Here is a 27,976-nt window from a genome sequence, read left to right as displayed (position 1 = left end):
ATCTCTGTGACCAAGGCCCATACCCTTCCCTTGTGATGCACCTGACTGAGTCAGGAAAACTAGCCTGAAAGGGTTTTTTTCCCCTTTCAAAATAAAGGACTGTGAAGATGGTTCAGTTGGTAAAGTGCTGGCCGTGGAAGTGTGAGGACCTGGGTTGGATCCTGGAGGAAAGGGAAGGTGTTGACTGATGTTTCTGTCCCGCCAGGCCCCACAGCCATTCAGTCCCAAATAAACACACAGCAGTCTACATTAATCATAAACTGGTTGGCCTAGTAGCTCAGGCTTCCTATTAATTAATTCTTACATCTTGCATTAACCCATTATTCTTGTCTGTTAGCCACGTAGCTCGGTACCTTTCTCAGCGAGGCAGTCACATTTTGCATCCTCTGTGTCTGGGTGGCGACTGCAGACTATGTCTTTCCTCTTCCCAGAATTCTTCTGTTCTCATTGCCCCACCTCTACTTCCTGCCTTGTGGCCTCATCTATACTTGCTGCCTGGCTACTGGCCAATCAGCATTTTATTAAACAAATACAAGAACCAGATCTTTGGGGGCTGGAGAGATGACTTGGAGGTTAAGCATTGGCTGCTCGTCCAGAGGTCTTGAGTTCAATTTCCAGCAACTGCATGGTGGCTCACAACCATCTGTAATGAGATCTGATGCCCTCTTCTGGCCTGCAGGTACACATGCAGGCAGAACACTGTGTATATAATAAATAAATAAATGTTTTTTAAAAAAAGAAACAAATCTTTACAGGGTAAATCATTGTCCCACAGCAGAGAGGCAGCATGGTGGCATATGCCTTTAATCCCAGCTGTGGTGGTTTGAAAGAAAATGGACCCAAAAGGGGGTGACACTAATGGGAGGTGTTGAGTAGGTGTGGTCTCCTTAGAGGGAGTACATCACTGTGGAAGAGGACTCTGAGGTCTCGTATACGCTCAAGTCACACCCAGTGACAGTTCACTTCCTGTTGAGATTGACCCCGGCATGTGTTCACATGTGCAGGTATACCTCTCATGCTCTAGCATGCAGTTGTAACACACACACACACACACACACAGATGACTCTCTGGGTAAATGTGTGAACATGGAAGCAGAAACTGCCCAAAGGAACACAAGACAGGTAGAGACAGATGCTCCGCCTTTGCAGAACCAGGAACTTCCCATCCAACGTCAGCTGACAGCTCAGCTGTTCCTAAAGCTAAGGGTTGGTCTGTCCGGCATCAGGAAGGGAACTGGGTGAAGGACAACAAACCCAGATGTTCCCACTGGGGACGGAGAGTAGGGAAGTGGGGCTGGGGACAGAGTGGGCCTGGGATGGAGTGAGACAGTTCCCCCCGTGCCCTGCTCCCCTGCTCCCTAGGGTGGCCAGCTCCAAGAGGCACAATCATGACAGCAGCATCTCTGTGTTCTAATGACCAGCCATTGCCTCCACAGCCGCTCTGCAGGTGGCCGAGTACCTTCTTGGCACAGGCACACCCCTGGGCTGGGACGGGAAAGGTGGTATAAATGTCCTCAGGTCACCTGTAATAGATCTTACCAAAGAGAGGGTCTGTTTGGTCCTTCGCCTTGTAGCATGAGGCCACCAAGATCATGCAGGATGCCATCAATGAGTTCAGCGGCACGGCCGAGGAGATGCGCATCACAGTCGCCAATGTGGACCTGGCTCTGAGCAAAGGCAACGTGGACTCGGCCCTGAGTATGCTGAGAGGCATCACGCCCAAGCAGCCCTGCTACACTGAAGCCAAGGAGAAGATGGCCAGCATCTACCTGCACAATCGGAAGGACGTGCGCCTCTACATCGGCTGCTACATGTAAGCTCCACCGACACGGCAGGAGTCCGACACCCTTTCCCCCGGAGGCTGGGGAGGGTTCCCTTGTGTTATATGCCTTCAACTTGGTCTCCAGAGTGTATCCCCAGAGTGCATTGGACCACGTTAGACCTCGTAGGTCTCCCTGGCCAAGGGTGAGTTCCGAGGACCCTCAGCTCTTCCCCTGCACTGTGCGTTTTATGGTGGGAGCATATAGGTCCGGATCCCAGCCCTAGTGCCAACAGAACCATGAGAACAACCACACCCTGGCCCTGCTCTCTGCTTTTCCTTGGTGGCGGGCCTCAGAGGTGATCAGTGCAGGGTGGGCGAGAAAAGAGTAGAAGTCGGAAGCACAGTCCCTGACTCCTAGAATTTGGAATTGGAACCTCAAGAGGTCCTTCTCAGTCCTTTTCTCTTGGCAAAACTAGGCAGTCTGGGGCTCTGAGAGCTGGGAGGGTAGGAACTGACCAGCAGGGAACTGCTTTCAGCGGAGCAGTGTGGGGCTGGGGTGGGGCTCAGTGGCTGTGTGCTTGCTAGGCATGTCCCACAACCTGGGTCCCAGTGTCTCAGGAAAGGAGGTGTAACGGGGGTGTAGCCGGTTACGGAGTGCTTTGCTTAGCATCCCATTAGCTCCGTGTTCAGTCTGCAGTGTACAACCCACAGCTGTAATCCCAGTTCTTGGGAGGTAGAAACTAGAGAACCAGGAGTTCATAATCCGCCTGAGGCATGGACCCTGGCTCAAAAACAACCAAGTCCAAAAACAGTATGGCCACTCATGGAGAAGCTCAGAGGGCTGGGGTGGCCCTCGGCCATGACCTGGACGGACAGCAGGTGCGAGCCTGGCTATCAGTGCTCCCTAGGATCTCCGGGACTGCAGATGATGAATGGATGGACACTGGCCAGGCCCAGGCCTGAGAAAGGCAGTTGGTTTCTCCTGTAGGGAGCTCTGTGAACACCTGCCCGGCCCCCACAGCAGCCTTCTACTGGGTGACGCGTTCATGAACATTCAGGAGGTAAGGAGAGAGTCTCCGGGTTTTGCTAACTAGCTCCCAGGATCACTTCTCCGGCGAGAGAAGAGAAAGACACCCCTTCCATACTTTCCCCACCAGCCTGAGAAGGCCCTGGAGGTGTACGATGAGGCCTATAGAAAGAACCCTCACGATGCCTCCTTGGTCAGCAGAATCGGACAAGCCTACATGAAGACCCACCAGTACGCCAAGGTGAGGCTCCCCCTAGGGAAGGCCAGCCATGCAGGGGAAAAGCTTAGAAAGCCCAGGAGTTGGGGGTCTAGATGGGAAGGGACAGCGTTTCTCTCCAGCTTCCTGCTGAGAGCATGACGGGGGTGAGCGCACCAGTCTGCACTCTCTGCCCTCCCTGCTTCACCTGAGGCCTGAGCCCAGCTGGGAGGTGGGACTGGGGCGTTCATCTTAGGCTTCCGTGTGCCGAGGGGCGATCTGATGCAGTGGCTGCTGAAGGGACATGATGTCAGCATCCCCATGCAGAGCCAAACTGAGGCCAGTATTTCCCGTTTGCACGAAGGCCATTAATTACTACGAGGCCGCCCAGAAGATCAGTGGGCAGGACTTCCTGTGCTGCGAGCTGGCCGAGCTGCTCCTGAAGCTGAAGAAGTACCACAAGGCAGAGAAGGTGCTGAAGCAGGCCCTGGAACGAGACTCTGGTGGTGAGGCGGCATTCGAACTCGCTCCGACCCCTGTCCACCTTGGCCCTCCTACATTAGCTAGGGATCTGAACCCAGCCCTTCCCAACAACTCAGGGGCCAGACTACACTGACTCACACCTCTCTCTAGGGACCAAAGACATTTCATCCCTGATGAGTGAGGTCAAGTGCTTGCTTTTGCTGGCAAAGGTTTACAAGAACCATAAAAAAGAGGATGTGGTTGGAACACTGAACCAGGTAACTGACCCAAAGTCTTTGTAGTTCCTGATGTCGGGGAGGAAGGAGGCTCAGCCCACGGGTCTGCCAGGGTGCAGACCTTCCTCAAAAGAGGCCCATCACCCCCCCCTACTCACGTCTAAGAACACTGGGTTGGGCTGAGAAGGGCCAGGAGATAGTGACTTTATCCTTAAGAAGAGTGAGGTGACCGTCAGCGTGAGAGTGGCAGCAACTCCATGCATGGAAAGCTCTGTGCTGGCTGTTTGTCCCCTCTCCTTCCCTCCCTCTGTCCCTTCCTCCTGCCCTCCCTAGCTCAGTACCTACCTTCCTTCTTTTTGAGACAGGGCCTTACTATGTTTACCCAGCTAGCCTAGAGCTCACTATGTAGCCCAGGCTGGCCTTACGGTAGTCCTCCTACCTCAGCGGGCTGAGTGCTGGTATCCAGGGAAGCATCTCTATGTCCGGCTTCTCTGCTCTCTTTTTTAAGTTTTCACAGTGGTGCTTTGGGCTAAACACTGTGACATTCCTATATGACTGAGAAAACCTTTCAAGGCAGGAAGACTAAAACCCAGAGCTAAGTCCAGATGTTTATGACTTGAGGTGATTTGCCTGAGAGTTCTTGAAATTGTCAGAACTGTAGGTCGAGCTCTGAATTTTTACTTTTCCTGGGCTAGAGATATATGTCGCTATACTGCCTTGGAGATGCCTTGGAGCTTCCGAGGGGCCGCTCACTGCCAGGCTCGCCCAGAGCTCTACAATGTTCTTCTTGCTAAGATTTGATACTCGAGATGTTTGGTACAGTCAATGCAATTTTTTTTCAAGACAGGTTTTGTCTGTGTAGTCCTGGTTGCCCCGAAACTCACTTTGTAGACCAGGCTGGCCTCAAATTCAGAGATCCACTTGCCTCCCAAGTGCTGGGATTAAAGACTTGCGTCACCACTGCCCAACTCTAATCAATGCTGTTTTGTAAGATTTAATTTTATCAATATAATTGTTTACCTACACATATGTATGTGCACTGCATGCATGCTTTGTGCCTGTGGAGACCAGAACAGGGCATTCGATCCTTTGGCACTGGAGTTATAGGTGGTTGTGAGCTGCCCGATTTGGGTGCTGGGAACCAAACATGGGTCCTCTACATGAGCAGTGTGTGCTCTTCCGTGCTGAGTCATCTCTCCAGCCCAAGAATTTTGAATTTTTTTTTTTAAACGGCATCTCACTCTATAGCCCTGGCTGACCCAGTACTTACTCTGTAGATTGATGTGGGGCATGACCCCTATGGGGGTCAAATGACTTTCACAGGGGTCACCTATCAGAAAGCACAGATACTTACATTACAATTCATAACAGTAGCAAAATTATAGTTATGAAGTAGCAACAAAAATAACTTTATTGTTGGAGGTCACCACAACACAAGGGGCCGCAGCATTATGAAGGTTGAGGATGACTGATAAGCTGGTCTTGAACTCAAAGATCCTCCTGTCTCTTTCTCCCAAGTGTAGAGATATCACACCTGGACCAATGCATCTTTTACTTGCATCTATTCACCTTACAATGGATTTATCATAAGTCAAGGAGATGGAGCTAAGATTGAAGTCTGACCTGTCCAACACATCCTCTTCCCATACTGGGCTGCTCTGACCCACACGTCCTCGGCCATTCCTGTCGGGCCTTCCTCACTCTCCACCCGCAAGTGCAGGCTCCCACTTGTTCCCAGGGCAGAGCCCCCTGTCTCTGACCACTGGAGGTACAGGGTTTCTCTGTGTGACAGTCCTGACTGTCCTGGACTCACCTGTAGACCAGGTTGGCCTTGAACTCACAGAGACCCCGCTAGCCTTGGCCTCCCAAGTGCTGGGATTAAAGTGTGCCTGATAAGGTGCCTTATCTTGTTTGCCACCCAGTCCACTTATCTCTGTCCTTAAGGAGCCAGCTCTAGTTCTCACGCACTTCTAGCAACTTAGCTGTCTTTCCTGCTCCTCCCCTCATCCATTCACATCTTAGGTGCTGAGAACTGCCTCATTTTCCAGAAGGGAGATAAATGCAGAGCAAATGTGTCTGCCAAAGGAGAGCCCTGGGACATAGTTGAGTTGGTAGCGTGCACAAATGCCTTGGTTCTCCCTTCAGTACAACACAAACCAGGCATGGTAGCACAGGATCAGAGGTTCAAAGTCATCCTTGAGTATATAATGAGTTCCAGGCCAGCCTGGAGTATGGAAGACCCTATCTCAAACAACAATGAAAACCCAGCCCGGGCTCCCTGGAGGCAGAAGACAATCTCTGTAAATTTCAGGCCAGCCTACTCTATAAGCAAGTTCCATATCAGCCAGGACTACATAGTGAAACCCTGTCTCAAACAACAACAAAAACCCAGTCTGTGCTTGGTTGGCACATGCCTTTAATCCCAGCTCTCTAGAGGCAGATACAGGACGGTCTCTGAGTTTGAGGCCAGCCTGATCTACTTAACAGGTTCCATATGAGCTAGGGCTACATAGTGAGAACCTCATCTCAAAAACAAAGCAGTAAACATCACTAGTGACAAATGCCCAGGCTGCTCTGGGCACCTACTGTGTGTTGCTCTAGCCTGCGAGACAGCTCAAAGCAAATCCCGCACACAGCCTCAAGTGTGATGGAGGCAGGGCAGGCAAGTGAAGACAAGTTTGCCCTCTGCTTCTGTTCCTCCTGGGCAGGGGGTGGGGGAGATGGGATGGGGTGGGTGGGCGAGCAGTGCAGGCCTCCCTTCTGCGTGCTGACGGAGTGGCCCAGATTTCCTCAAGGTGCTCTTTCTGACATTGCCCCCTATGGAGCACACTGAGAAGTCCTGTGGCCTGGCACCTGAGCTGGGGGTCTCTGACCCTAGCCTCACTGGTTCCCCCAGGCCTTGGACCTCCAGTCCCGGATACTGAAGAGGGTTCCCCTGGAGCAACCGGAAATGCTCCCCTTCCAGAAGCAGCTGGCAGCCTCCATCTGCATCCAGACCGGGGAGCATTACGTGACAGAGAAAGACTACGACAAAGCCGTGAAATCCTACAAAGACGCCCTCTCCTACTCGCCAACGGACAACAAGGTGCGTGGCCCTTGAAATAACACCGTGGGGGCCAGGGAGGTGACCGGGTGGCACAGCTCTTGCCTAGCGCCCACAGAGTCCTGGCTTCAGTCACCAGTCACTACCAACCAAGTAGGGTCGTACCCAACTGTAACCTCAGCCCTTGGAAGGTGGAGGCAGGACCAGGAGTTTGGGGTGGGTGTCCTTGCCGAGAGAAGCCTTCTCCGAGGCGCTGTGGGTGTAGAGCAGGAAGGAAGGCAGGAAAGCCAGCCCACTGGAGCTTCTTGGTCAAGAAGCAGCTCTGGCTGACCCCGGACCCTCACCTGCTACCATTCTTAAAGCATGGCTAGGAAGGCCAGCTTTGGGCCATTTATGAAGGCTAGAATAGGAAAGACAGCTCTGGAAGTCTTGTTGGCCTGGCCTTTGTCAGTTCCCGCTGGTGTGGGTGCCACTGGTGGGGGTGCGGGGTGACTCGTGTTTGCCAGGCTGCGTGGGAATCTGGCCCAGACTGAGTTTCCAAGCCAGCTGAGAGTCGTGGCAGGGGTGTGGTGCCAGATGAGGAAACAGTTCACACTAAGTTCACACTAAAGAGCCTGGATGTTGGAAGAGTGACCTTGGTTTAGCATACCCCGCCCATGCAGGTCCCCCCTCCCCGTACTGCATAAAACTTGTCAGCTCAGCACCCGGCAGGAGGCAGGAGGTCATCCTTGAGTGCGTAATGAGTTGGAGGCTAGCCTGGGATACATGACCCATGAAATACATGTCTCAAAAACATAGTTAAATATATTGCATGAAAAAATAATAATAAAAAAATTAACTTGGTAACTGTTCACCCTTTGACAGGCCTTCCATACAAGACAGTGAGGTGGGGCAGGCAAGATCCTTGCCTGAGACTGGCCTCAGGCAAGAGGAAAAGAGTAGCAAGTAGGATTCTAGCGAGTTGTCATCTGTCCCGGAATCCAGGACACAGAGGAGTCCCCAGAGGAAGCAGCAGAGGCCAAAAGATGAGATTAGTGGCTTAGCCAGGCCCCAGCTCATTCCGTTGGTAAAACCAACAGAACGGCAGGGGAACTGGGTGAGAGGGAGGCCTGCTTTCAAAGCCGATAGACTCGGAGGCGGCGGCGGCGGGCACGGAGGGAGCCAAAGGTGACTGCAGAGAACGCGGAGCTGACTTGTTTTCTTCTCTCTGGTCTCCGAACAGGTGGCGCTGGAGCTGGCACAACTCTACCTGCTTCAGGGGCAGCTGGACTTGTGTGAACAGCGCTGTGGCCCCCTCTTACAGATGGAGCAGACGCACGAGAGAGCTGCCGTGGTAGGAGCTGCCTGTCATGCTGCGCACCGCCCCGGGGTCCCTGTGACAGATTCCTAATTATTTAACCTCAGACAATTCACCGGCCCACCCTAAGAGCTTTGGGGCCCTGTCCCAGCCTCTGTCCTTCTTGGGGGAGGGGGAGGCATGGAAAGACCAGCAGGGGGCAGCAGCATCCTCGAGGCTAAGCTGGGGGCGGGGCACGGTTGGTCCAACTTCAGGGGAAACCACACCCCCTGTTAGGTGAAGGTGAAGGTCGGGTGACTGTAAATCACCCTCCCTGGTCAGCCTTCTCCTAGGCCACCCCAGGCCTCCACCTTGCAGGGTCAGAAAGTCACCTGCAGTCCTCCGGGAGCTCACAGGCTCTCGGGACCAGGGAGGCTACCTGGGGAGTCTTCTACTCTCCCTCCCTGTCAGCCCCCAGGAAGCCGCCCTCGTGTGTCTTCTGATAGATGCTGGCTGATCTGATGTTCAGAAAACAAAACTACGAAGCGGCCATCAGTCTCTACCGCCAAGTGCTGGAGAAAGCGCCAGGTACCCGGGGCCAGAAGACCACTTCCCCACCCAGCCAGGATGGCTATCCCAGAGAAGGGTGGGCCTTCTCCCCTCCTTCCTGGCTGGGCAGAGGAAGCCCCTTCCTTCCCAATTGTTCCCAGAGAAGCAGGAAACTGATAAAGACCCAGAACGTGGCAGCCCTTCCTGAGTCCAAGGGGGCCAGTTCCTGGACCGAGGCGCTTGGCACTGGAACCAGGACAGCCTGTCTGTCCCCATATCGCAGCTATTGGGGCTCAACACAGGCCCCTCTATGGTCACACCCACCTGGAAGCCGGTAGGCGGTCTCTCTAGGTTGGTTAGCCACACCCCTAGTTGCTACTGAATGAAATAGCAGCTTCAAGGGTCAAACCTGAAACCCAAGCCAGAGGTTCAACAAGCCCACAGCGGTCCCCACAGGCCAAGCAATTGTGCTTAGGAGCCTTGTAACCTTTGAAAAACTACTCACTCCTCCTTGCTCAGAGTCCCCATCTGTCAAAACAGGGACAGAAAGAGAGCTCAACCCTGTAGTTAAATCACAGGTAAGACATCACAGAGCCAGGTAGAGAGAGGGTAAGTGCTGTGTGTGTGTGTGTGTGTGTGTGTGTGAGAGAGAGAGAGAGAGAGAGAGAGAGAGAGAGAGAGAGAGAGAGAGCCCTAGAGGTCAGGGGACAGCATGGGTGCCCTGCTCTAGCACCTTCATCTTGTTCCCTTGAGACAAGATCTCTCGTTGAACTTGAACTTAGCTAATAACCAGCAAGCCCCAGAAATCCTCCAAAGTCTGCCACACGTTGCTTTTCCGATGGATGCTAGAGATTCAAACTCAAGTCCTCGTGTTTGCTCGGCAAGTGCCTTACTGACCAAAGCATGTCCCCAGCCCCTGCTGTCGATATTCTAAGCACTGTATAATTTACTCACTCTTGTGTATGCAATGTCTCTGCTCAGTCTGAATAAGTAGTGTCTCCTGAGACCTCCTCAAGGTCCAGCACTCCCTCCTCCTGCCTCAGAGCTCAGAACACCAGCCTGGTGCAATGCTATCCCACTGCATGCTGCAGATTTCTGCTCTCTCTCTCTCTCTCTCTCTTTCTCTCTCTCTCTCTCTCTCTCTCTCTTTCACCCTCTCTCAGACAATTTTTTGGTATTGAATAAATTGATCGATCTGCTACGACGGAGTGGCAAGCTTGAAGAGGCTCCTGCTTTCTTTGAACTGGCCAAGAAGGTGTCTAGCCGGGTGCCTTTGGAGCCAGGGTTTAACTACTGCCAAGGCCTTTACTGCTGGTGAGTTAGCCTGGAGCATACCGAGGGTCCATGGTGGGATAAGAGGCCTTGCTAGTAGATAGCTAGGGTCTTGCTCAGCAGAGGGGAAACAGAGAGCAGCCTCTGGGAAACGGGAAATGCTCAGACCAGATATCCAGCAGTGCAGCTCTAACCGAGTGCTCCCCATGTGTCTCCACGTGCCTTACACAGCTCCTCTTACTGACTCCTGGCGCTTCCTGCACTCTTTGTAGGCACATTGGACAACCCAATGAAGCCTTGAAGTTTCTGAACAAAGCCCGAAAGGACAGCACCTGGGGCCAGATTGCCACCTGCTACATGGTCCAGATCTGTCTGAACCCTGATAATGAGATTGTCGGTGGGGAGACCTTCGAGAGCCTTATGGCTGACAGCAAGTAAGAGGGCTGGGGTAAGCGCGTTGGGGGGGGGGGGGGAGTGAGCACGGGAAGGGGCCTCAGCTTCTAGGCCCAGGCCAGGTAAGGGCCACACAAGCAGGCTGTCAGCCCGAGCCCCATGCCCACAGTTCCACCAGTCGGAAAGAGTCCCAGCAACACGGGGTGCGCACGGCAGAGAAGCTCCTGCGGGAATTTTACCCCCACTCGGACTCCAGGCAGACCCATCTGCGGCTGCTGCAGAGCCTCTGCCTGCTGGCCACCAGGGAGAAGGCGAATGTAGAGGCGGCTCTCGGGGCCTTTATCGAGATGGCCCAGGCTGAGGTGCGAGAGCCAGGGATGGGTTCTGGTGGGCAGGGGTCAAGATGGGGGTGATAGCCAAAGTGCCCCGGTGTCCCACTCATGCTTCCACGCGTGTGCAGAAGGACAGTATCCCTGTATTGCTGGCCATGGCACAGGCCTACATGCTGCTGAAGCAAGTCCCCAAGGCCCGCACGCAGCTGAAGCGCCTCGCCAAGGTCCCGTGGACGCTGGATGAGGCCGAAGACCTGGAAAGGAGCTGGCTTCTGCTAGCTGACATCTACTGCCAAGGCGGCAAGTTCGACCTGGCCTTGGAGCTGCTTCGCCGCTGCCTCCAGTACAACAAGGCAAGGGCCACTGGGAAGGGAGAATAAGGGAGGCGTGGACGTGGTGGGAAGAGGTGGAATCAGAGGGGCTCGTCGGTGACGAACCTGGAACCAGGAGCCACAGGTCAAGGAAGAAGACAAGCTTCGCGGGGTCGGGCACAGCCTCGGAGAGGAGCAAGAGAGGTCGGTGGGCTTGAGGGATGTGCAAGGATTAGCTTCTGACAGATGAGATGCTAGTAGAGGGGCTTTCTATGAAGGGGTCGTGCCAGATTTTGAGTAAGGAGTGGCTACACAGTTAATCCCTTAAAATGTTGAGGGTGCTCTTGGGTATCCCTGGGTACTTTGGGTTAATGCTGCTCACTGCCACTCCCCGCCCCCCGTTGCCCCTCCTGGTCCCACTCTGAGGACCATGGTGGCTGCTTTGGGGCAGACATGCTCACTGGCTTTCCCTGCAGTCTTGCTGCAAGGCCTATGAGTACATGGGTTTCATCATGGAAAAAGAGCAGTCCTACAAGGATGCGGCCACCAACTATGAGCTGGCCTGGAAGTACAGTCACCAAGCCAGCCCTGCCATTGGTAAGACAACAGGCCAAGGTGCCCAGGGGCTGGTGCCCAAGTCCCACATCCTGGCGGTTGACAGAGCCAGAGGACTCCCCAGTTACCAAGGCATCCTCCCTACCTCCGGACAGGTTTCAAACTGGCTTTCAACTATCTGAAAGACAAGAAATTTGTGGATGCCATCGAAGTCTGTCACAGTGTAAGTCATCGGCACAAGTGGGACGGTGCAGGGCCCCCTGCCTGGTTTCACACGTCGGATCTATCTCTGTACCAGGTCCTGACGGAGTACCCCAATTATCCCAAGATCAGAGAGGAAATTTTGGAGAAAGCCCAAGGGTCCTTGAGGCCCTAGCTGTGCCTGGAGAGGGCTTGAGCCAGCAGAGGTCGCCAGTCTGTACACACTGCACGGGGAGAGCAGGAAGAATTGGGAAAATGACGTGTTCTCGCCATTTCTGTATTGTCTGTGGTTTATTTGGACTCATGCCTCATCTGGCCTGAAGGTGTCTAGAAGCTTTATGTCTTTAAGGCCCAAGAAGCAATTTTCCCTGGGGGAAGGAAGACAGCTGGTTTAGTATGGAGCCCACTTCTGTTCCAGACTCCTGAAGAAGCAGAACAAAGAAATCTCCCAGTAGAGCGATGGCTGGGAAAATACACCCTATACCTATTCCAGAGTGTTCCCTGCCCCAATCTTGTCCCCGGTATCTGGGACTACCCCTCCCTACCATGATGTCCACTGAGCCTGCCCTGGCAGTGGGCTCAGACCGTAGGACCACCTGCGGAAGGGTCGGTTTTCAAACCCCATTGTCTTCACTGTATTCACCCACCTTCCCCAAGCTGGACCTCACCTGGTTGGGACAAGTCACATGACCACCGAATCACATCCTGCCCTTGCAATCACCACACTTTGGATTTTGTGGAAGGTATTAGCCAGCCAGCTCTCCTTCTAGGAACCCATTTAATGCCCTAGCGGGCAGGCATAGTGCAGCGGCCCCTATTCAGATGCTAATGATCATTTTACCGCTAAGAGAACTCACCTTTGCTGGGTTCCCAATACACCTCTACCTGTTTCTCAGGATGGAATTATGGGTCAGTCCAGCCTTCGGGGGGCAGGCGGGAGGGACTCTGAACTGAGTATCTGGAGGCCCCTCCCACGTGCTTCTCTCTGAGATCAGGGCAGGGGATGTGATTTAGCTGGTGGAGCTCTTGTCCAATGTGCATGACATCCTGAGTTTGACACACACACACACCCACAGCACACATAAGTCACACCTGGAACCCCAGCACTTTGGAAGGTCGAGCTCATCCTAACTGAGGTGATCTTGGGCTATGTAAGACCCTGTCTCAAAAAGAAAAAGAATCCATCTCCCGAATCTTGCATCATCCTTTGCGAGTAATATCTAGAAAATTATTTATTTTTGGTTATGGGTTGGAAGTGAGGGTGTCACGATCCCTAGGTACACACAGTACCCCTGAACTCACCTTCTACCCTTAAATTGAGGAATGATGCACTTACCCATGTCTACACAACACATTTAGGGATTCTTGGGCGCTGTTGGAAAGGATAGGTCTCAGCTGGTAGCATACACCTTTAATCCCAGCAGCACTTGGGAAGCAGACGAAAGGCAGCTACAATCCTGAAGCCAGCCCAGTCTACAAAGGGAGTTCCAGGCCAGCCCAGTCTGAGTAGGGAGATCCAGGCCAGCCAGGGCTCCTGAGGCTGGTGAGATAGCTCAGCAGGTAAAGGTTCCTGTCCCAACTCTGAAGACCTGACTTGAATCCCTAGGTCCCATGTGGTGGGAAAGAATCAATTTGCACAAGTTGTCCTCTGACCTCCACACAAGAATTGCGACATGCGTAAGCTCACGTTCATACACAAAATAAAAATAGAGTGGCTGAATTAATGAATAAAGCAGTTTCGAAATAGAGGCCTCACTGTGGGTAGAACGAAGATGTGTGGTGGCGATGGATGACCTACTATCCCAGCACGGGGGAAGTGGAGCTTAACATCACTGTCCACAGCAAAGCAGGTACAACCTGGGCTACATGAGACCTTGTCTCAAAGGGGGAGTGTGTGTGTGTGTGTGTCGATGTCGGGACAACTTCCTATAATCCCAAGACTTGGGAGGTATTGGCAGGAGGATCAGGAGTTCAAGGTCACCCTCAGCTACCTGACAAGAGTTTTAGATCTTCAGTTGCCTGGATGGTTGCTAAGTCTTGTTTGCCATCTTTCTTCTGGTGCTGGAGCTAGAACCCAGGGCCGTGGGGGTGCCCGGCTGGTACTCCGTTGTGCACTCCAGCCCCAGCCCCGTCCTTTCTGTAACACTGCTGACCATGTGCATGGATCTAGAATGCTACCCTCTTTCCAACGGGGACGATTGGTTCCTTTTTCCCTGCTGTTTGACAACAGTATTGTCGGGACAATACTGGCAGGTCTGTGTTTTGGGAGAGCGCTGCTGTAAAGAGATTGATGTTAATCATGTTTTATCTGTCTCCATTTAAACAAAACTCCCCAGAACTGACCCTGTGACCCTAGATGGGAATTAGAGGCCTGAGTCTGTGGAGGAGCCTGTCACCAGGCACCCTGGATTATTAGAGGACTCTCAGAAGAGACACAATGCTGCATGCTAGTGCCATCTCTGCACAAGGGTCTCCAGGCCCTGGTGATGGAAGGGGCAAGGAGGTAGGACAGAAGAATGTACCAGATTCTACTCTGAGAAGTTAAATAAGCTAAGCCAGTACATGTGGCCCCTCTATAGGCAGTGATTCAAGCCCTCAGGCCATGGTGGCACAAACCTTTAATCCCAGATCCCAGAGTGAGGCCAGCCTGGTCTATAGAGCGAGTTCCACAACAGGCTCCAAAGCTACAGAGAAACCCTGTCTCAGGGCTGGAGAGATGGCTCAGTGGTTAAAACATTGACTGCTCTTTCAGAGGACCAGGTTCAATTCCCAGCACCCCACGTGGCAGCTCACAACTGTCTAACTCAAGATCTCTGACACCCTAACACATACATACAGGCAAAACACCAGTGCAAATAAAAGTAAATTAAAAAGAAACCCTGTCTCAAAAAAGAAAAAGGAAAAAAAAAAAAGATCAAAGTCAAACATGAAAACAGAATGGGTATCACAGGCTTATACATGCAACAGGCTTTCAAAGGTGCTGCCTGGGTATGAATCGAGCACTCTGAGAGTAGTCATTGCACAGGATTGAGGAAACCCAGGCTCTAGGCAAGTAATCTGCACATCCTGTCACCAGGGAGTGAGCTGGGTAGAACACAGCAGGGGGCTGGAGCAGAGGCAGGACGCCTGTGGTCATTCCTTGGAGGACCTGTGCAAGTCCCTTCAAGCTCCAGACTGGGGTTCTCCAGAGCAGGGCGCACCCTGGCCCGCACGGCTGGCCTAAGGCCTATTCTGACTGACTTGGGACAGGTCTGACAGGTCTGGCTGGTAGAGACACTTCCGGAGCAAGCACAAGTCCCCAGGGACTACAGCTGCCGAGCCCTGTCACCAGGCCAGGCCTCCCCCTAGCCACATCTTACTGCCCTGCCCTTCCTGGACCCAGACGTGAGGGACAGTAGCTTCTGGGCCAGGGCCCAGACCAGTGTGTATGTATGCAAAGGAGGGTGCCCTCACCCAGCCTAAGTGACAATTTCCCCCACTGCGTCCCAGAAGGCACTGTTAGGAATGAGTTAATGCAGAGGGAAAACTTCCATTGGCCCAGCCAACCTCTCAGCTGGCTTTCTGCCTCCAGGCTGACTGGCCCGCCTGGAAGGAAGCCCAATGGCTGTCCCTGCGGCATCAGCACGGCCAGCCGCTGTCCATGCTACCCTGCAGTACCCCGCCCCCACTGCTTCCTGGGGGTGCACCATGCTCCCCACCCCACCACAGAGACCACACTTAAAAATAGAGCATCTTTATTGGTACCTGTCAGCTCAGGTACAATGTGTTCCCACAAACACACAGGCTGGCAAGGCCTCCTGGGCAAAGAGCAGGGCCTGAGCCTGTGTCTCTTGGCACACACACACATACAAAGAAATGAATAAATTATAGTTCTGACACTTAGAGACAATATAAAAATGCATACAAAATCCAACGTCAGCTAACGAAGGGCATAAAAGCCCTCAACAAGAGCCACCCCTGCCAACTGGCCGAGGGGCACATGGTGGGCGAAGGGTGGAGTTCAGTGCCCAGAAAGCCCTGAGACAGTGATGGGGCACTACAGGGTCCGCTTCATGCCCTGAGGCAGGCCTGTTGCCCCTCTTTGTGGCCTCTGGCTTCCCATCCTACAGGGATGGGCTCTATAACCCATGGCCTTGGGGGAAAAGGGAACCGGGCACAGGACAAGTAGTGGCCAGGCAGGGGCAAAAGAGGTTTTTGGTCAAGGCTGGTGTAGCGCACACCCTCAGCTCAGGAGCCAGGGAGCTGTCGTAGGTAACAGGCTCAAACCACCAAAGCCCAGGCAGGCAGCGCACACTGAAGGGGCTCTGCCCCAACACTGCCCACCTGCCAGAGAGACTCGACCACTGATGCCGCTCGCAGTCCCCAAATAAATTACAGGAATAAATTACATCTTCACAGTTCAGAAGATCTACTTCCCAGGGTTCAGAGGAATCCATAAGCCTCTGCTCTCGGCCCTGTTGCTGTCTTGGGACCAAGAAACAATCACAGTGCAGAAAGACAATTCCTGAGCCAGGAGAGCCCCGCCCCTCTTCCTCCTCCTGGCACACACTGGGAGGTGGAAGACCTCTGTTTGAATACAAAGAGACCAGGCTTTGAAAGAGGGACACCCCTCCCTGCCCTCTCTTTAATACAGAATAAAAAATTAAAAAAATAAATAACTTCAGAGTGTTAATGTAAAAATAAGAGGGTGCACTTAGCACCCATGGCCAGGACCAGCCCATGGGAGACCGTTACAAAGACCTTGGGGAACCCCAAAATCACACAAAAAGCAGCAACAGGGCTCTGGGGGCAGGGAAATGGCACCTTGGTCCTTACACTGGCACAGGCTCCATCAAAGGTGCCACAGCAGTGTCCTCAAACTGGCTCTCCAGAAGGGGCGCCAGGACATCGGTAACCGTCTCCGACAGGCCCACGAGTGACTCCAGGAAACAAGAGCTGGCATCCCTTGGCGGAGAGAAGCTGGGCAAGGAGTGGAGGGCCTCCAGGCCGTCCAGGCTGCCAGATACCCTGCGGGAAGTATAGTGAGGACCCAGACTATAGTCCGGCAGAGCCTGGAGCAGCTCAAAGGAGTCACAGGAGGATGAGCTGAGGTCCAAGGAGCCACTCTGCGCGGCCTCCACCCCAGGGGACCCGGAACCGCCAGGGAGACTGCCTTCCCTCAACCCTTCAAGTCCACTGTTCAGCAAGCAGCTGGCGTCCAGGTTGGCATTCTCATCCAGGATGCCCGATGCAAGGCTGGAGTAGGACTGACTGTGAGTCCAGCTGGCCAGGCCGCTGGGGTCACCGGCACCAAAGATGTCAGCCAGATGGAAACAGCTGAGGTTATCCAAGTTGTCCACACCCCTTTCCTCCTCCTCCTCTTCCTCCTCAATACCGAGGTCAGAGTCACTGAAATTCAGGATCTGCACCAGGCTGTCTTCATCCACGGCAGACCGGAAGCTGGGACCCGGCAGGCTGGGGCGGGCGAGGTGGTCCGGGGGCTCGCTGCCCCCGGAGGACGAGGATGCGGAAGAGTCGGTCATGTCACTGCTGCAGCTGCTATCCCCCCAACTCACCGCTCACAGGGGGCTTGGCCAGCGGGAAGGAGGAAACCAGGGCTTGTTCAACGGGGCAGTCCTGGACGGGAGACTCCAGGTCCCCCAGGCTCTCGGCACCCTGCTCCATCTGCAGGCGGGTGAGCGTATGGATGAAGTGTGTCTGAACTCTTGCCTGATTGAATTCCACACGGCCATTGGGGTTCTCACAGCCCTCACTGCAGCAGCCACAGGGGAAGGAGGTGTGATCCATCTGCAGAGAAAGACAACGCGCAAGTCAGGACTCAGTGGGTGTTAAGAAGCCTGCCGGCTCAGCTCCCCAACCCACCAAATCCAGTAGGCTTTGCTTTTTGTTTAGTTTTTGAGACAGGGTTTCTCTGTGTAGCCCTGGCTGGCCTTGAACTCTGAGATCCACCTCCCTCTGCCTCCCTAGTGCTAGGGTTGAAGGCTTGTGCCACCGACACCTGGCTTAAAACAGGGTCTCACTGTGTAGCCTTGACTGGCCTAGAACTTAGTGTGTAGACCTGGCTGGCCTTGACCTTCTTACAGAGACCCGCCTGCCTCTGCCGGGATTATGCGACATCACATTTGGAGGATTTTTCTTTTCTTTTCTTTTCTTTCTTTTTTTTTTTTTTTGATAGTTTTGTTTAGATAGTGGGGGTAGGGATTTAACCAGAGACCTTGAGCATAGCAGGCAAACCCCCCCATTCTCCCCAATCCAGCCGCACACCTGGCATTTGATCCCGGCCAGGCTGCAGCTGCAGGTCTCGGGGTCACAGACTCCATCACAGCGGCAGCCACATTCCTCCCGCGACTGGCGCAGTGCCTGCAGCTCCCGCTTCTCTTCTCGGTCGATCCTTCGGACACCCGAAGCGCGAAGTAGGGCCCGTCGCTGCCGAGGTGGATGGGGCTGCAGGAAATTCACTTCCTCCAAGCGGCCACCCGCTATAGCCGCTGCCAGGTCGTCCTCCACAGAGGCGTCAGGGATGGCGTCGGCCGTGAGGGGCAGGCCTGCCCCTGTCTCTGGAACTCCAGCCACGGAAAGCTATGCACAAAGGAAGGATGCGAGAGATTTAACAGATCTGCCATCCATGTCGTCCGAGGTCAGACACAAAGCCCCTTCTCTAACCAGACACACATACTAGCAATGTCAGCTCTGTCTCCAACCCTAGAAAGTCTAGAACAACTCAAGCATTATGTTCCAGGCCTGATCCTTCTCTGAAACTGCCTACTTTTCTTTTGAGACAGGGCCTTGGCCTCAAACTTGCTAGATAGCTGAGGATGACCTTGAACTTCTTACTCACTCCTCACCTCCCGTGTGCCTGGTTTATGCAGTGCTGGTAACGAATGCCAGGACCTCCTATATATTCGGCAAACATTCCATTTGCCCAAGTTATAGCCGTAGTCCTTGAACCCTCTCTGTACACCTTCCCTGACACCGAGCGCAGGTCTGTTTCTACACACACACAATGTGCAGACTGACTCCATGGGTCTCCATACCTTCCACCTCAGCGTCTCCAGCTTCTCCTCCTTCAGGCGCTGTCGGAGTTTCTCACGCCGAGCACGGACCTGCTCCTGTGTAAACTCAGCCAAGGAGAACAGGCGGCAAGCGCTGTGGCGAGGAGCCATGCCCAGGGTGCAGCCACCACGGCTAGGCACACTGGTGAATCCCTGGCACCGTGGGAAATAGTAGACAGTGATGCCGTCGAAGGTCACGCGACCCAGATGCTCCCGCGGAGCCCGCTTCAGGATGGATGGGGCTAGAAGGGACAAGGAGATGAGCAGAGAGTGAGTTCTCGGCGCGGTGTCATTTCTAGGAAGATGCTTACCTACCCCTCCTTTCTCTCCACCCAGGGGCCTGGATGACCTGGAGAAACTGAAGGTGGCCCCCAAGTCAACATTGGCTTACTGTCGTTCATCCGTCCAAAAGACTGCACAGAAGGACTAAGCACCCTGACACCATTATCAACTATTTACAGATCCTCTGTGCAGTTTTCTGTAATTTTTCTGCATCTGCTAAGCGTTCTTTACATGTAATAAGGGCAATAATTCTGTTTGAATATATAGAGGCACCGGAGAAATGGCTTGACGGTTAAGAGCATGGGCACCCACACGGTTGCTCATAACCAACGTAACTCCAGTTCCAGGGGCTCCAACGCCCTCTTCTGGTCTCCTCAGGCATAGCATGCATATGGTGTTCACATGGTATTCACACATACAAATTTAAAAAAACACTTATTAATGTTTTCCTTGATAGTTTAAGTGTTCTGCAGAAGACTTAGTCTTTCTCTAAGTTATTGATTACATATTTAGTTGGCTCTCCCACCATGTGTGTTCCAGGGGTTGAACTCAGGTCATCAGGCTTGGTGGCTAGCAACTTTACCTGCTGAGCCACCTCACTGGTACTATTTAAAAAGAAGTACATGTGGGTGTATGCCCTGGTGCCCTTGTTAGAAGGCATCGATCCCTAGTGTGAGAGGTACAGGTGACTGCGAGCCGTCTGATGTGGGTGCTAAGGGCCCAACCCAGGTCCTCTGGAAAAGCGGCGGATGCTCTTAACTACTATGCCATCTTTCCAACCCTTGTTTGTTTTCTTGAGACAGGGTTTCACTAGGTAGCACTGACTGGCCTAGAACCTGATACATACACCAGGTTGGCCTTGGACTCAGAGATCCACGAGGCTTTGCCTCACAAGTGCTGGAATTAAAGGCACCTGCCATCCATCAGGTCTCACTTATAAACAAGTCTGCCCTGTGACTGGTTCTATACAGGAGACTTTGAATCCAGCCATGGCGGGGCACTTCTGTGATCCCTGTACTATGGAGGCAAGTTGGAGGACAACTTGGGTTATATGGGATCCTGTCCTCAAGACTGGGTGGGGTAGGGGGGGAAGGAAGAAAAAAACTAATCAGGAAAAACCCTTCAGAAAAAGCTAAAAAAGCAGTAAAACAAGAAGGAAGTGGCTCAGGAGGGCATATGCACGGGGGTAGGAGATGCAGGACCCACTCCATCTAGGTTCCTAGAGGGGCAGGTGTATGGGAAACTAGAAAGGCAACAGAAGACGGCCCCTTGGGAAGGTCTCAGAGCCCCAGGACTTCCAAGGTCAAAGTGAAGTCAAGGCAGGCCCAGGTGTCTCTGGATAGGAGGCACTAGGAGAGACACCCCAAGGCCGCTCCCAAGGCTGAAAAGGGCAATTTAACCTTTGGAGAAGGAGAGGGTATGTGTACGGGGAGGGGCTCCCAGGACAGAAGACTCACGAGTGAAACTTTGGAGGCCACAGGAGTCCTGATCGGGCCGGAGTGCCTGACCACACGGTCCCTCCTCATCTGAGTTCCAGGCAGGGAAGACAGAAGAACCAGGGGAGGAGGAGAAGAGACTGCCGGAGGAGGAAGAGGAGGCGGAGGAGCTGAAGAAGTCCTCCTCCAGCTGGTCAAACTTCCTCTTCAGTACCCCAGCCATGGTGGTACGGAGGGGCTCTAGGAACGGAGGACAGATGACCTGGAAAGAGAAGAGACATCTGAGCGGCAGGCTCCCAGCCTAACCATGCTTCCCCATCCTGGTTCACCTCATGGTGTACCCCAAACTCCATCTGGGCCCTCCAGCCCTGCCAGAAGCTTCAGGCTCATGGTAGGCTCACCAGGAGGGTCTTCAGAACCAGACAACATAGCACATCTCCATCAAATGACTCTAATCCCAGAGACTTTGATCTCCCAAGACCTGGCCCTGATAGCAAGCCTTCTTGGGAAAACAGCCAGGTACCTTCCCACTGCCTCCTACACACACACACACACACACACGCTGGCGCGCACACACCATCAGCAACCAGGTACCTTCCCACTGCCTCCTACACACACACACACACACACACACACACACACACACACACCAACAGAGCCAGAAGGCAGACAGACTGACAGACGGACTGACAGAACTCAGCCTGCCCTGGCTCATCCTCCCAGGAATCCTGGGGGCTGACTCACAGGCACTTGGGTCTGTGTGCCTTTGTGTGCAGGGCTTCTGCAGCGGCCATCTGCACAGCCTGCCTCTAAGGGCAGCGCTCCTCCACCGCACAGGTCCGCCACCTTGCTCAGGGACAGTCAGGCTGACTAGGCACTCTGGGAGTAGCCACTGGGTTTGACATTGGCTCCACTCCAGGCAGAAGGACTTCCCCAAGCCCCGCCCCTCCCCTCCCTGGGATGGAGCTTCTTAGAGTTTCCCTCAGAAAGTCCCATGCCACATGAGAAAAAGTCCCCTGCTCTAGGCTGGACTGCAGGCAGGATACTTTGATCTCAAAATTCACCTATGTTTTGCCTTCTACTCTAACATGGTTAATTCTCCTTAAAACAAAAACTCTAATAGTGAGACTGATCCAGGAAGCTGCAATCCAAGCCTCCCTTACTTGTTGGTGGCTTCTCTGGACCTCTGGCAGGGTGCGGTCACTCACCAGTCAGGCTAGGGGGGTGAAAATGCCTTCCAGAACTCCCAGCGCTTGAACCAGTAACAGTCCCTCCCTCCAGGACTTGGGGAACCAGAGGATGTGGGCTGAGGAAAGCTACCTGCTGCGTGACTGACTGGCTAGAGTCCTGTGGAACTCACTCCTTCAGGGCTGAACGGCCACAGCTGGGACCCCTCCCCCAGCCCCATCACAGGAAGTGAAAGGGGCAGGAAAGCTGTATGGGTCTTCTCCACTGAGGTGTCTGTTATTCTTATGGTCGCTTGCCCTATCCCAAGCCTTCCTGCAAGCCCCTGATCTGAGGGCACCAGCTGTCAGCCCACTCAGTGGATAAAAGTACTCATGGAAGCGACAGCCTTCTCCTCTGGGCAGGCATGGGAGAACCAGGCCAAGCCCCCACCCTGGACCTGGGGGAGAGAGGATGACAGGTGTTTCCGGGGCAGCTTCTCAGCCTTGGCTACCCCCCTTCCCAGAGTCAAACCACAAACACAAACAGCTCGGTTGACCTGTAGGCTCTCCCAGGAGATGTTTGGGCATGAGCCAGGCACCCTGACCACAGACACACTCAAACACACAGTTGACGGGCAGCCCCTAAACATCCTGTCAGGACCACCACCACCGTCTAAAGCATGGGACACAACACACACACACCCCATCCTTTTCTCTAATTCCAGTTGCTGTCCATAAGACAAAAGGTCCATCTCTGAGACCCCAAGACCAAGGGCCCGTTTCCCCTGGAAATACATACTTCCCAGGCCCCCAACTGAACCCTGTCTGTTCCCCACCCCCCATGTCATCTGTTCCTCTTCCTGCGTTCCCTGTCTTAGTAACAGCACTGCCACCCACCCAGTTGCTCAAGCCAGAAACCTGCAGCCGCCCCTCCCCAGTCCTCCCTCCCCCCTCTTCTTGCACCCACACCCAGGCAGTGCTCAGTCCTGGAGTTCACACAGGCCAGGCAGATTCTGGAGGTATCCTAGTAGCCAACCAGTGCCAGAATTCGCTGGCTACATTTGAACCCTGACTTGGTTATTGACTGGGCGATCCTGGGCAAATTCCTTAACACCATTGTCTCCAATGGTCTTAGGTCCCCAGAGGCCAGGCAGGGTGGCGCACACCTGATATCCCAGCACTTGGGAGATACAGGCAGGAGAATCAAGAGTTCAAGATCAGCCTCAGCTATGCGACACCGTGTCTCAATGCAAACAAAACAAATTAGAACCTCTAGGACTGGGAGGGTTACAGGAATCAATACCCGTCAAGTTCTCTCTCAGTGATTCAAGCTCACTGAGTGTGCAAAAAACAATCAGCTCTAGGACTCATGAGACTAAACACAGATGAGTGAAAGCAGCAGAAATACGGACCAAGATTATCAGAAGGTAGAACCAGTCGGTGGGGACTCCATTGACTCTGCCCTCTCCACAGTCAGGCTGGAGAAGTCAGCGGGAGGAGTATGTACTGGGGACAGTTGTGAAGGGGTCCTGGGGGAAGTATGGAAAGATTGATGTTCAAGGTAGTTTGTATGGGAATTAAATGTTTTAAAATTCCTCTAGCTGTATTTTTGATATTCCTATACTCTGCGTGCGTGCGTGCGTGCGTGCGTGCGTGTGTGTGTGTGTGTGTGTGTGTGCGTGTGTGTGTATTTCTATGCAGGTCACTATCAAAATTTGGGCTGATGGTATTAGCTCTGTGGTGAGGTGCTTGTGCAAAGTTGAGCTGGCTTCTCAACACATGCGTGCAAAGTTTACCACCTGTTCCAAGTCTCTGCCCCCACCTGCTACCACCCAGTCCTCTCCTGAGCCACCCTAGACCCCACAACCAGGGTAGAATGAAGACACCACCATATAGGCCCCATGCTGAATAACACTCCGTGGTGCCTCACATGGCCCTGTCCCTGCCAACCTCCTTGGCTTCTGCACAGACTGGAACAGCCCAGCCTTACATCCTTCCAGAAGCCACAGCTTGAATCTTTAAAGTCCCAGGTGAGGCAGGAGAATTGCCTGGAGTTTCAGGTCAAACTGATTTACAGAGTAAGACCCCCCCCCCCAAAAAAAGGCATCTCCAAACAAACCTCAAAAGCTTCCCGCTTCCGAAAGAAAGTACGTTCTTTCAGAGGTACTGCTATGGACAGAACACTTTCCAACAAAAATACTCCTATACTGAAGATTAATCTCCAGTGTAATGACTTTGGAAGCAAGAGCTTTGGGAAACAGCATCTTGAGTGAGAAAGGATCTCGTGTAGCCCATGATGGTCTCAATTCCTCATCTCCCTCCCAAGTGCTGGGTTGACAGACCTCCGCTGCCATGGACCTGTGCCTCTGAGGGCCAGGGACTCGGCTCAGCTCTCTGGCCTGCATGAAACCCTAGGTTCAGTTCCTTAAAGAGACAGGAGTGCCTGAAGGGCGGTTAAAGAGCACTGGCTTCTCTTCCAGAAGTCCTGGGTTCAATTCCCAGCACTCACATGGTGGCTCACAACTGTCTGTAACTCCAGTTTCAGGGGACATGACACCCCTTCTCACTTTCAAAGGCATCATCAGGCACATACATGACACACAGACCTACATGCAGGCAGAACATTCACACACAAAAAGTAAATCATTTTTAAAGATGAGAGGACCCACCCCTCTATCATAAGGAAACAGCAAGATAGTGCCCAACTACAAATCAGGAAGGGGGCCTACCCCAGGTTGGGGCTTTGATTTTGGCCCCAACCGCCAGAAACAGAAAAATGTCTCTTGTTTAAGCGGTTCAGACTGGCTGAAATGGCTCTCAGAGATCCTGGATTTTCCTCAGCGCTCGAGTCTCCTTATCTAACCACAGTGTAACGGCCTCCCTCATACCAGGCTAGGCTACCTCTGACCAGCCATAGTAAAACCGGCCCCAAACAAGTGGTCAGGACAGTCCTTTGCCCAAGGGTCTCGGTGTGACTTTTTCCTGCTCCTGAAAGCTAATTTAAGGAGGGAGACACATGCCCATCCCCCAGCCAGGGTCAGAGCTCAGTGTTCAAAAGTGGCTTTGAGGGCAGTGGAGGGAAGCTCACTCGGGCTGCAGGCAAGGGTGAGATGGCATCTCAGAGGCTCCCTTTCCCCAAGAGTAAACAGACAGATGTCAGGGAGGGAGGAGGTGCAGCCCGGGACAGGGCTCTACAGTCAAGTGTATCCAGATAAGAACTAAAGCCAAAGAGCATTCACATCAAAGCGGTGCACATCCCAGAAAGGTTAGGCTGTGCTCCAGGCAGGACCTCTGGCTGGGTCTGAGGAGAGGGAGGGCAGGAGGGAAGGGTGCCTGCCACCTGGGATCCAGAGGCTGAGAAGTCAGGGACAGGAAGAAGCCAAGTCAGTAAAGGGAATGAAAGATAGCTAAGGAGTCCAAGAAAAGTGCCAGACAGTGAGTCAAGGGTGGGGGAGGGGCCGCAGCAGCTACTCAGGAATCAAGATCCCGTTCCCAGGGTGAACAGAGTCCCGTCCTAGGGACCTGGAGGAAGGAAAAGCCATTCCCGGGAGCTGGCTCAGACAGAGACACCACACTCCCTGAGAGCACCACAGACAGGCCCCGGAATCAAAGAGAACCAGGCTCCTTCCGGGATGGCAACAGCCTGAGAATCTGGGGCCTCCCCCTTCCTGCCACCACACACAGGCACTGACAGCCCAGAGAACGGAATGTCACCCCAGGCTAGTGACCACAGCCATCTAGTACTCTGAGTCCAGGGAAGGCTATTCCACCACGACAACCAAGGGGCAGCTGTGGGAAGCCTCAGCCCACCGATGTGTCCCAGCCCCCAGTCAGGGCTGGTACTCGGGAGGGGGCACCTCGAACTACCTCTATCCCCCTTCCAGGAATCTGAAGAATGTGTCCTTTGACCTCAGAACCCCAGGTCCTGATCAGTCATGCTCCCACCCCTGACACCTTGGTTCACAGGACCCCAGACCCTCCTGAAGGACTTCCTGGGCTGTGCAGAGATCACCTCGGAGCCGTTTTGGACCGCGCAGAAACAAAGTGCAGGGCGGCTCAAGAGACGGCAGACAGGAAGCACACTGACATGCCCCTCCCCCACCGGTGCCTCCGAAAGTGATCAGGGGGGGAGGGGACAGCTCTTTCGATTCAGCCTCGAGGGCCCTGCACTGGGTAAATGCCAAATGTTTGCTGGCTATATGAAATACTTGGTTCTTCTACCCAGGGAAAATTGTATCTGACAGTTAGTGCTTCCTCTGCCTTAAGCCGTTCTTCACACTCATTCATTCATTCATTCAATCAAATTCTTGTTAAGTTTCCAAAAGACGCCAAGCATTGTGGGCAGACACTTGGTGCATAAGGGAAGAAGACCTACAGCCAATATCTCTCAAGTTGGAGTTACAGGAGGTGGGCAGGAAGAATACAACTGGGAACCCTGTTGCAGGTCCCTCTGAAGGGACATTGGCAGAGTTCCAGAGAAGGGGCACAGCACGGTCCCAGGGACTGGAGCAAGGACAAGAAGCATGCCTTCTGGTGGAGGTGCAGTTAAGAGGGCCTGTGTTAGCCCGAGGGCACAGGAAGTCACCCAAGGGTGTTAAGCAGGGACGACAATTCTAGATTTGCCTGGCTAAAAGATGGCTCAGCACCTCTGCGGGAGAGGGTGTGATCCGTACGACACACAGGGCAGGGCCAGGTGAACTGACAGGACAAGGGCCGAGGAGAAAAGGGGGTGGATTCGGTGACAGCGGGAGGGATGGGGGCGGGGTTGTCAAAGATTTGGGGGCAGGAATGCAGACTTACTCCCGGCAATGGGGCTGAGACTTCGGGCCGGAGGTGTTGGGTGGGCAGCTCGAGCGCAGGGACGGATGCTCTGCTGTCAGGAATGTGGGCTACGTCTGGAAGCGACTGTACCGGCAACCCGAGTAAGTGTGTGGCTGTTGCTGTGGTGTGGGCATTTCTACAGTACGTGAAGGAGGCGAGAGGGCCCCCGGAGAGGGGAAACTGAGGAAGGGGAGGAAATGCTTGCAGAAGAGGGAATAGAAGTGCGTGGGAGAGAGCCTACGAGTGCCCGCGGGTGGCCAGTGGAGCTGCGCCCCGTGACTCACGGCAGTGGCCTCTGCGTGTGACGGTGACAGGTGAACGTACGACATAATCCTCCGCCCCACTCCCTCCCTCCCTGCCTCCCGGGGTCCGTGACTCACCGAGCCTCACTCATTCCTCACTCATCCCTCCACGCCCTCCCTGACCCCCGCCTGCCGGGGGCGCCCGGCACACGCCGCAGCACCAGCACTCTCGCCCCCCCTAGGGAGCCCGAGGAGGAAGACGACCAATGTCACCTGCCCCGGCCACGCGAGTAACTTCTGAAAAGTTCTCAAGCAACTAGGTCAAAAGGAAACTCAGCCGCCGGGCACGCGCGCCCCGTCCCTCTGCCACCTGCACCCGGCTTTGGGGCGCCTGGGTATCTCGGGGTAACAGCAGCGGGGCGGGGGAGGGGAAGGGAAGCCTAGGGCTCCCCCCACCTCGCAGCCGTGGGCTCCCACCCGGGGTGGGCGATTTGCAGTCGGGCTAGGCGTCCGGATCCCGGCGACCCTTCGGGAGGATCCAAGATAAGCAAAAGGGGCTGGAGTGACAGCGCCACTCAGGCTGGACACCCCCTGTCCCAAATCCCTGCCGGTCGCGCTTCAGGGTCCCCGGCGCTTACCTGTACTGGCAACGCTCGCCAAGGACGCCGCGGCTACCCTCGTCCCCGTCCCAGGGTCGCAGCGCGCGCAGCGACCCGCAGTGCGCTCCGCCGGGCGGCCGTCGGTGCAGCCGAGCCAGGTCTGCGCGTCCGGCCGCAGCGGCGGGAGAGACTGGCTGAGCCCCGGCCCCGCCCGCAGCTCCGCCCTCCTCGTCAGTGGAAAACTCCGGGGCTCACGGCGCTGACGCACGCCGGGCCTCCCGCCAGGCGGCCCCCGCAGCCCGCAGCTCGCGCAGCCCGCGGCCCCGCCCCGGAGGCGCCGCCCCCTCCCCCGCCCGGAGCCTCCCCGCGGACTCTGACCCGGTCGCGGCGCCGCTGCTCCGCTCCTCCGATCGCCGCCGGGCTCTGTGCAGACCCAGGTCCTAGAGATGCCCGCCTGTCTCTCGACAGTCCCGAGCTGCAGACTGGGTAGACTGAGGCTGCGAGCGAGCGGAGGGAGCTCCTCCCCCACCCTGCCTCCGCCCGCCCGGGGCAGTTTAGTACCAGTCCTATCCGCCGACCCTTTCCCGGGCCCCCACCCTACCCGTCTCATTCCCAGATCCCGCAGAAAGGGAGCCGAGGCTGGAAACCAGCCAGGGATGGAGGAGAGAGGGCGGAAAAGGTCGTCCCAGGGCCTGGCGCCTGGCTTTCACCTCTGCCCTCGGGCCAGAGCCCCTACTCCCGAACAATACCTAAAGCAGAGATT

General features: G+C 54.4%; 2 protein-coding genes across 2 annotated transcripts in view; one reads left to right on the top strand and one right to left on the bottom strand.

Moving 5' to 3' along the window:
• Ttc21a (tetratricopeptide repeat domain 21A) overlaps positions 1-13,363 on the top strand; it is a 30,850-nt gene extending 17,487 nt beyond the window's left edge. The window contains exons 15-29 of the mRNA XM_087905147.1: positions 1,575-1,813; positions 2,751-2,823; positions 2,920-3,030; positions 3,350-3,491; positions 3,619-3,725; positions 6,580-6,768; positions 7,949-8,059; positions 8,509-8,590; positions 9,715-9,865; positions 10,096-10,257; positions 10,386-10,578; positions 10,677-10,901; positions 11,336-11,456; positions 11,570-11,637; positions 11,713-13,363. Of these exons, the coding sequence (XP_087761273.1) occupies positions 1,575-1,813; positions 2,751-2,823; positions 2,920-3,030; positions 3,350-3,491; positions 3,619-3,725; positions 6,580-6,768; positions 7,949-8,059; positions 8,509-8,590; positions 9,715-9,865; positions 10,096-10,257; positions 10,386-10,578; positions 10,677-10,901; positions 11,336-11,456; positions 11,570-11,637; positions 11,713-11,790 (2,052 nt within the window). The 3' untranslated portion in view covers positions 11,791-13,363. The remainder of the gene's footprint in view (positions 1-1,574; positions 1,814-2,750; positions 2,824-2,919; positions 3,031-3,349; positions 3,492-3,618; positions 3,726-6,579; positions 6,769-7,948; positions 8,060-8,508; positions 8,591-9,714; positions 9,866-10,095; positions 10,258-10,385; positions 10,579-10,676; positions 10,902-11,335; positions 11,457-11,569; positions 11,638-11,712) is intronic.
• Positions 13,364-15,332: 1,969 nt separating this feature from the next.
• On the bottom strand, positions 15,333-27,394 carry Csrnp1 (cysteine and serine rich nuclear protein 1). Its single transcript, XM_048423634.3, is given in 6 exon segments — positions 15,333-17,161; positions 17,163-17,402; positions 17,880-18,194; positions 18,650-18,909; positions 20,407-20,647; positions 27,253-27,394. Coding segments are annotated over 5 exon segments (1,752 nt in total). The 5' UTR covers positions 20,609-20,647; positions 27,253-27,394; the 3' UTR covers positions 15,333-16,426.
• Positions 27,395-27,976: the final 582 nt, after the last annotated feature.

The sequence above is a fragment of the Myodes glareolus genome, chromosome 4 (assembly GCF_982192425.1).
Source record: "Myodes glareolus chromosome 4, mMyoGla1.1, whole genome shotgun sequence".
Classification (NCBI taxonomy): domain Eukaryota; kingdom Metazoa; phylum Chordata; class Mammalia; order Rodentia; family Cricetidae; genus Myodes; species Myodes glareolus.
Note: the sequence above shows the minus strand (reverse complement) of the source record. Positions and strands in the feature narration are given on the sequence as shown.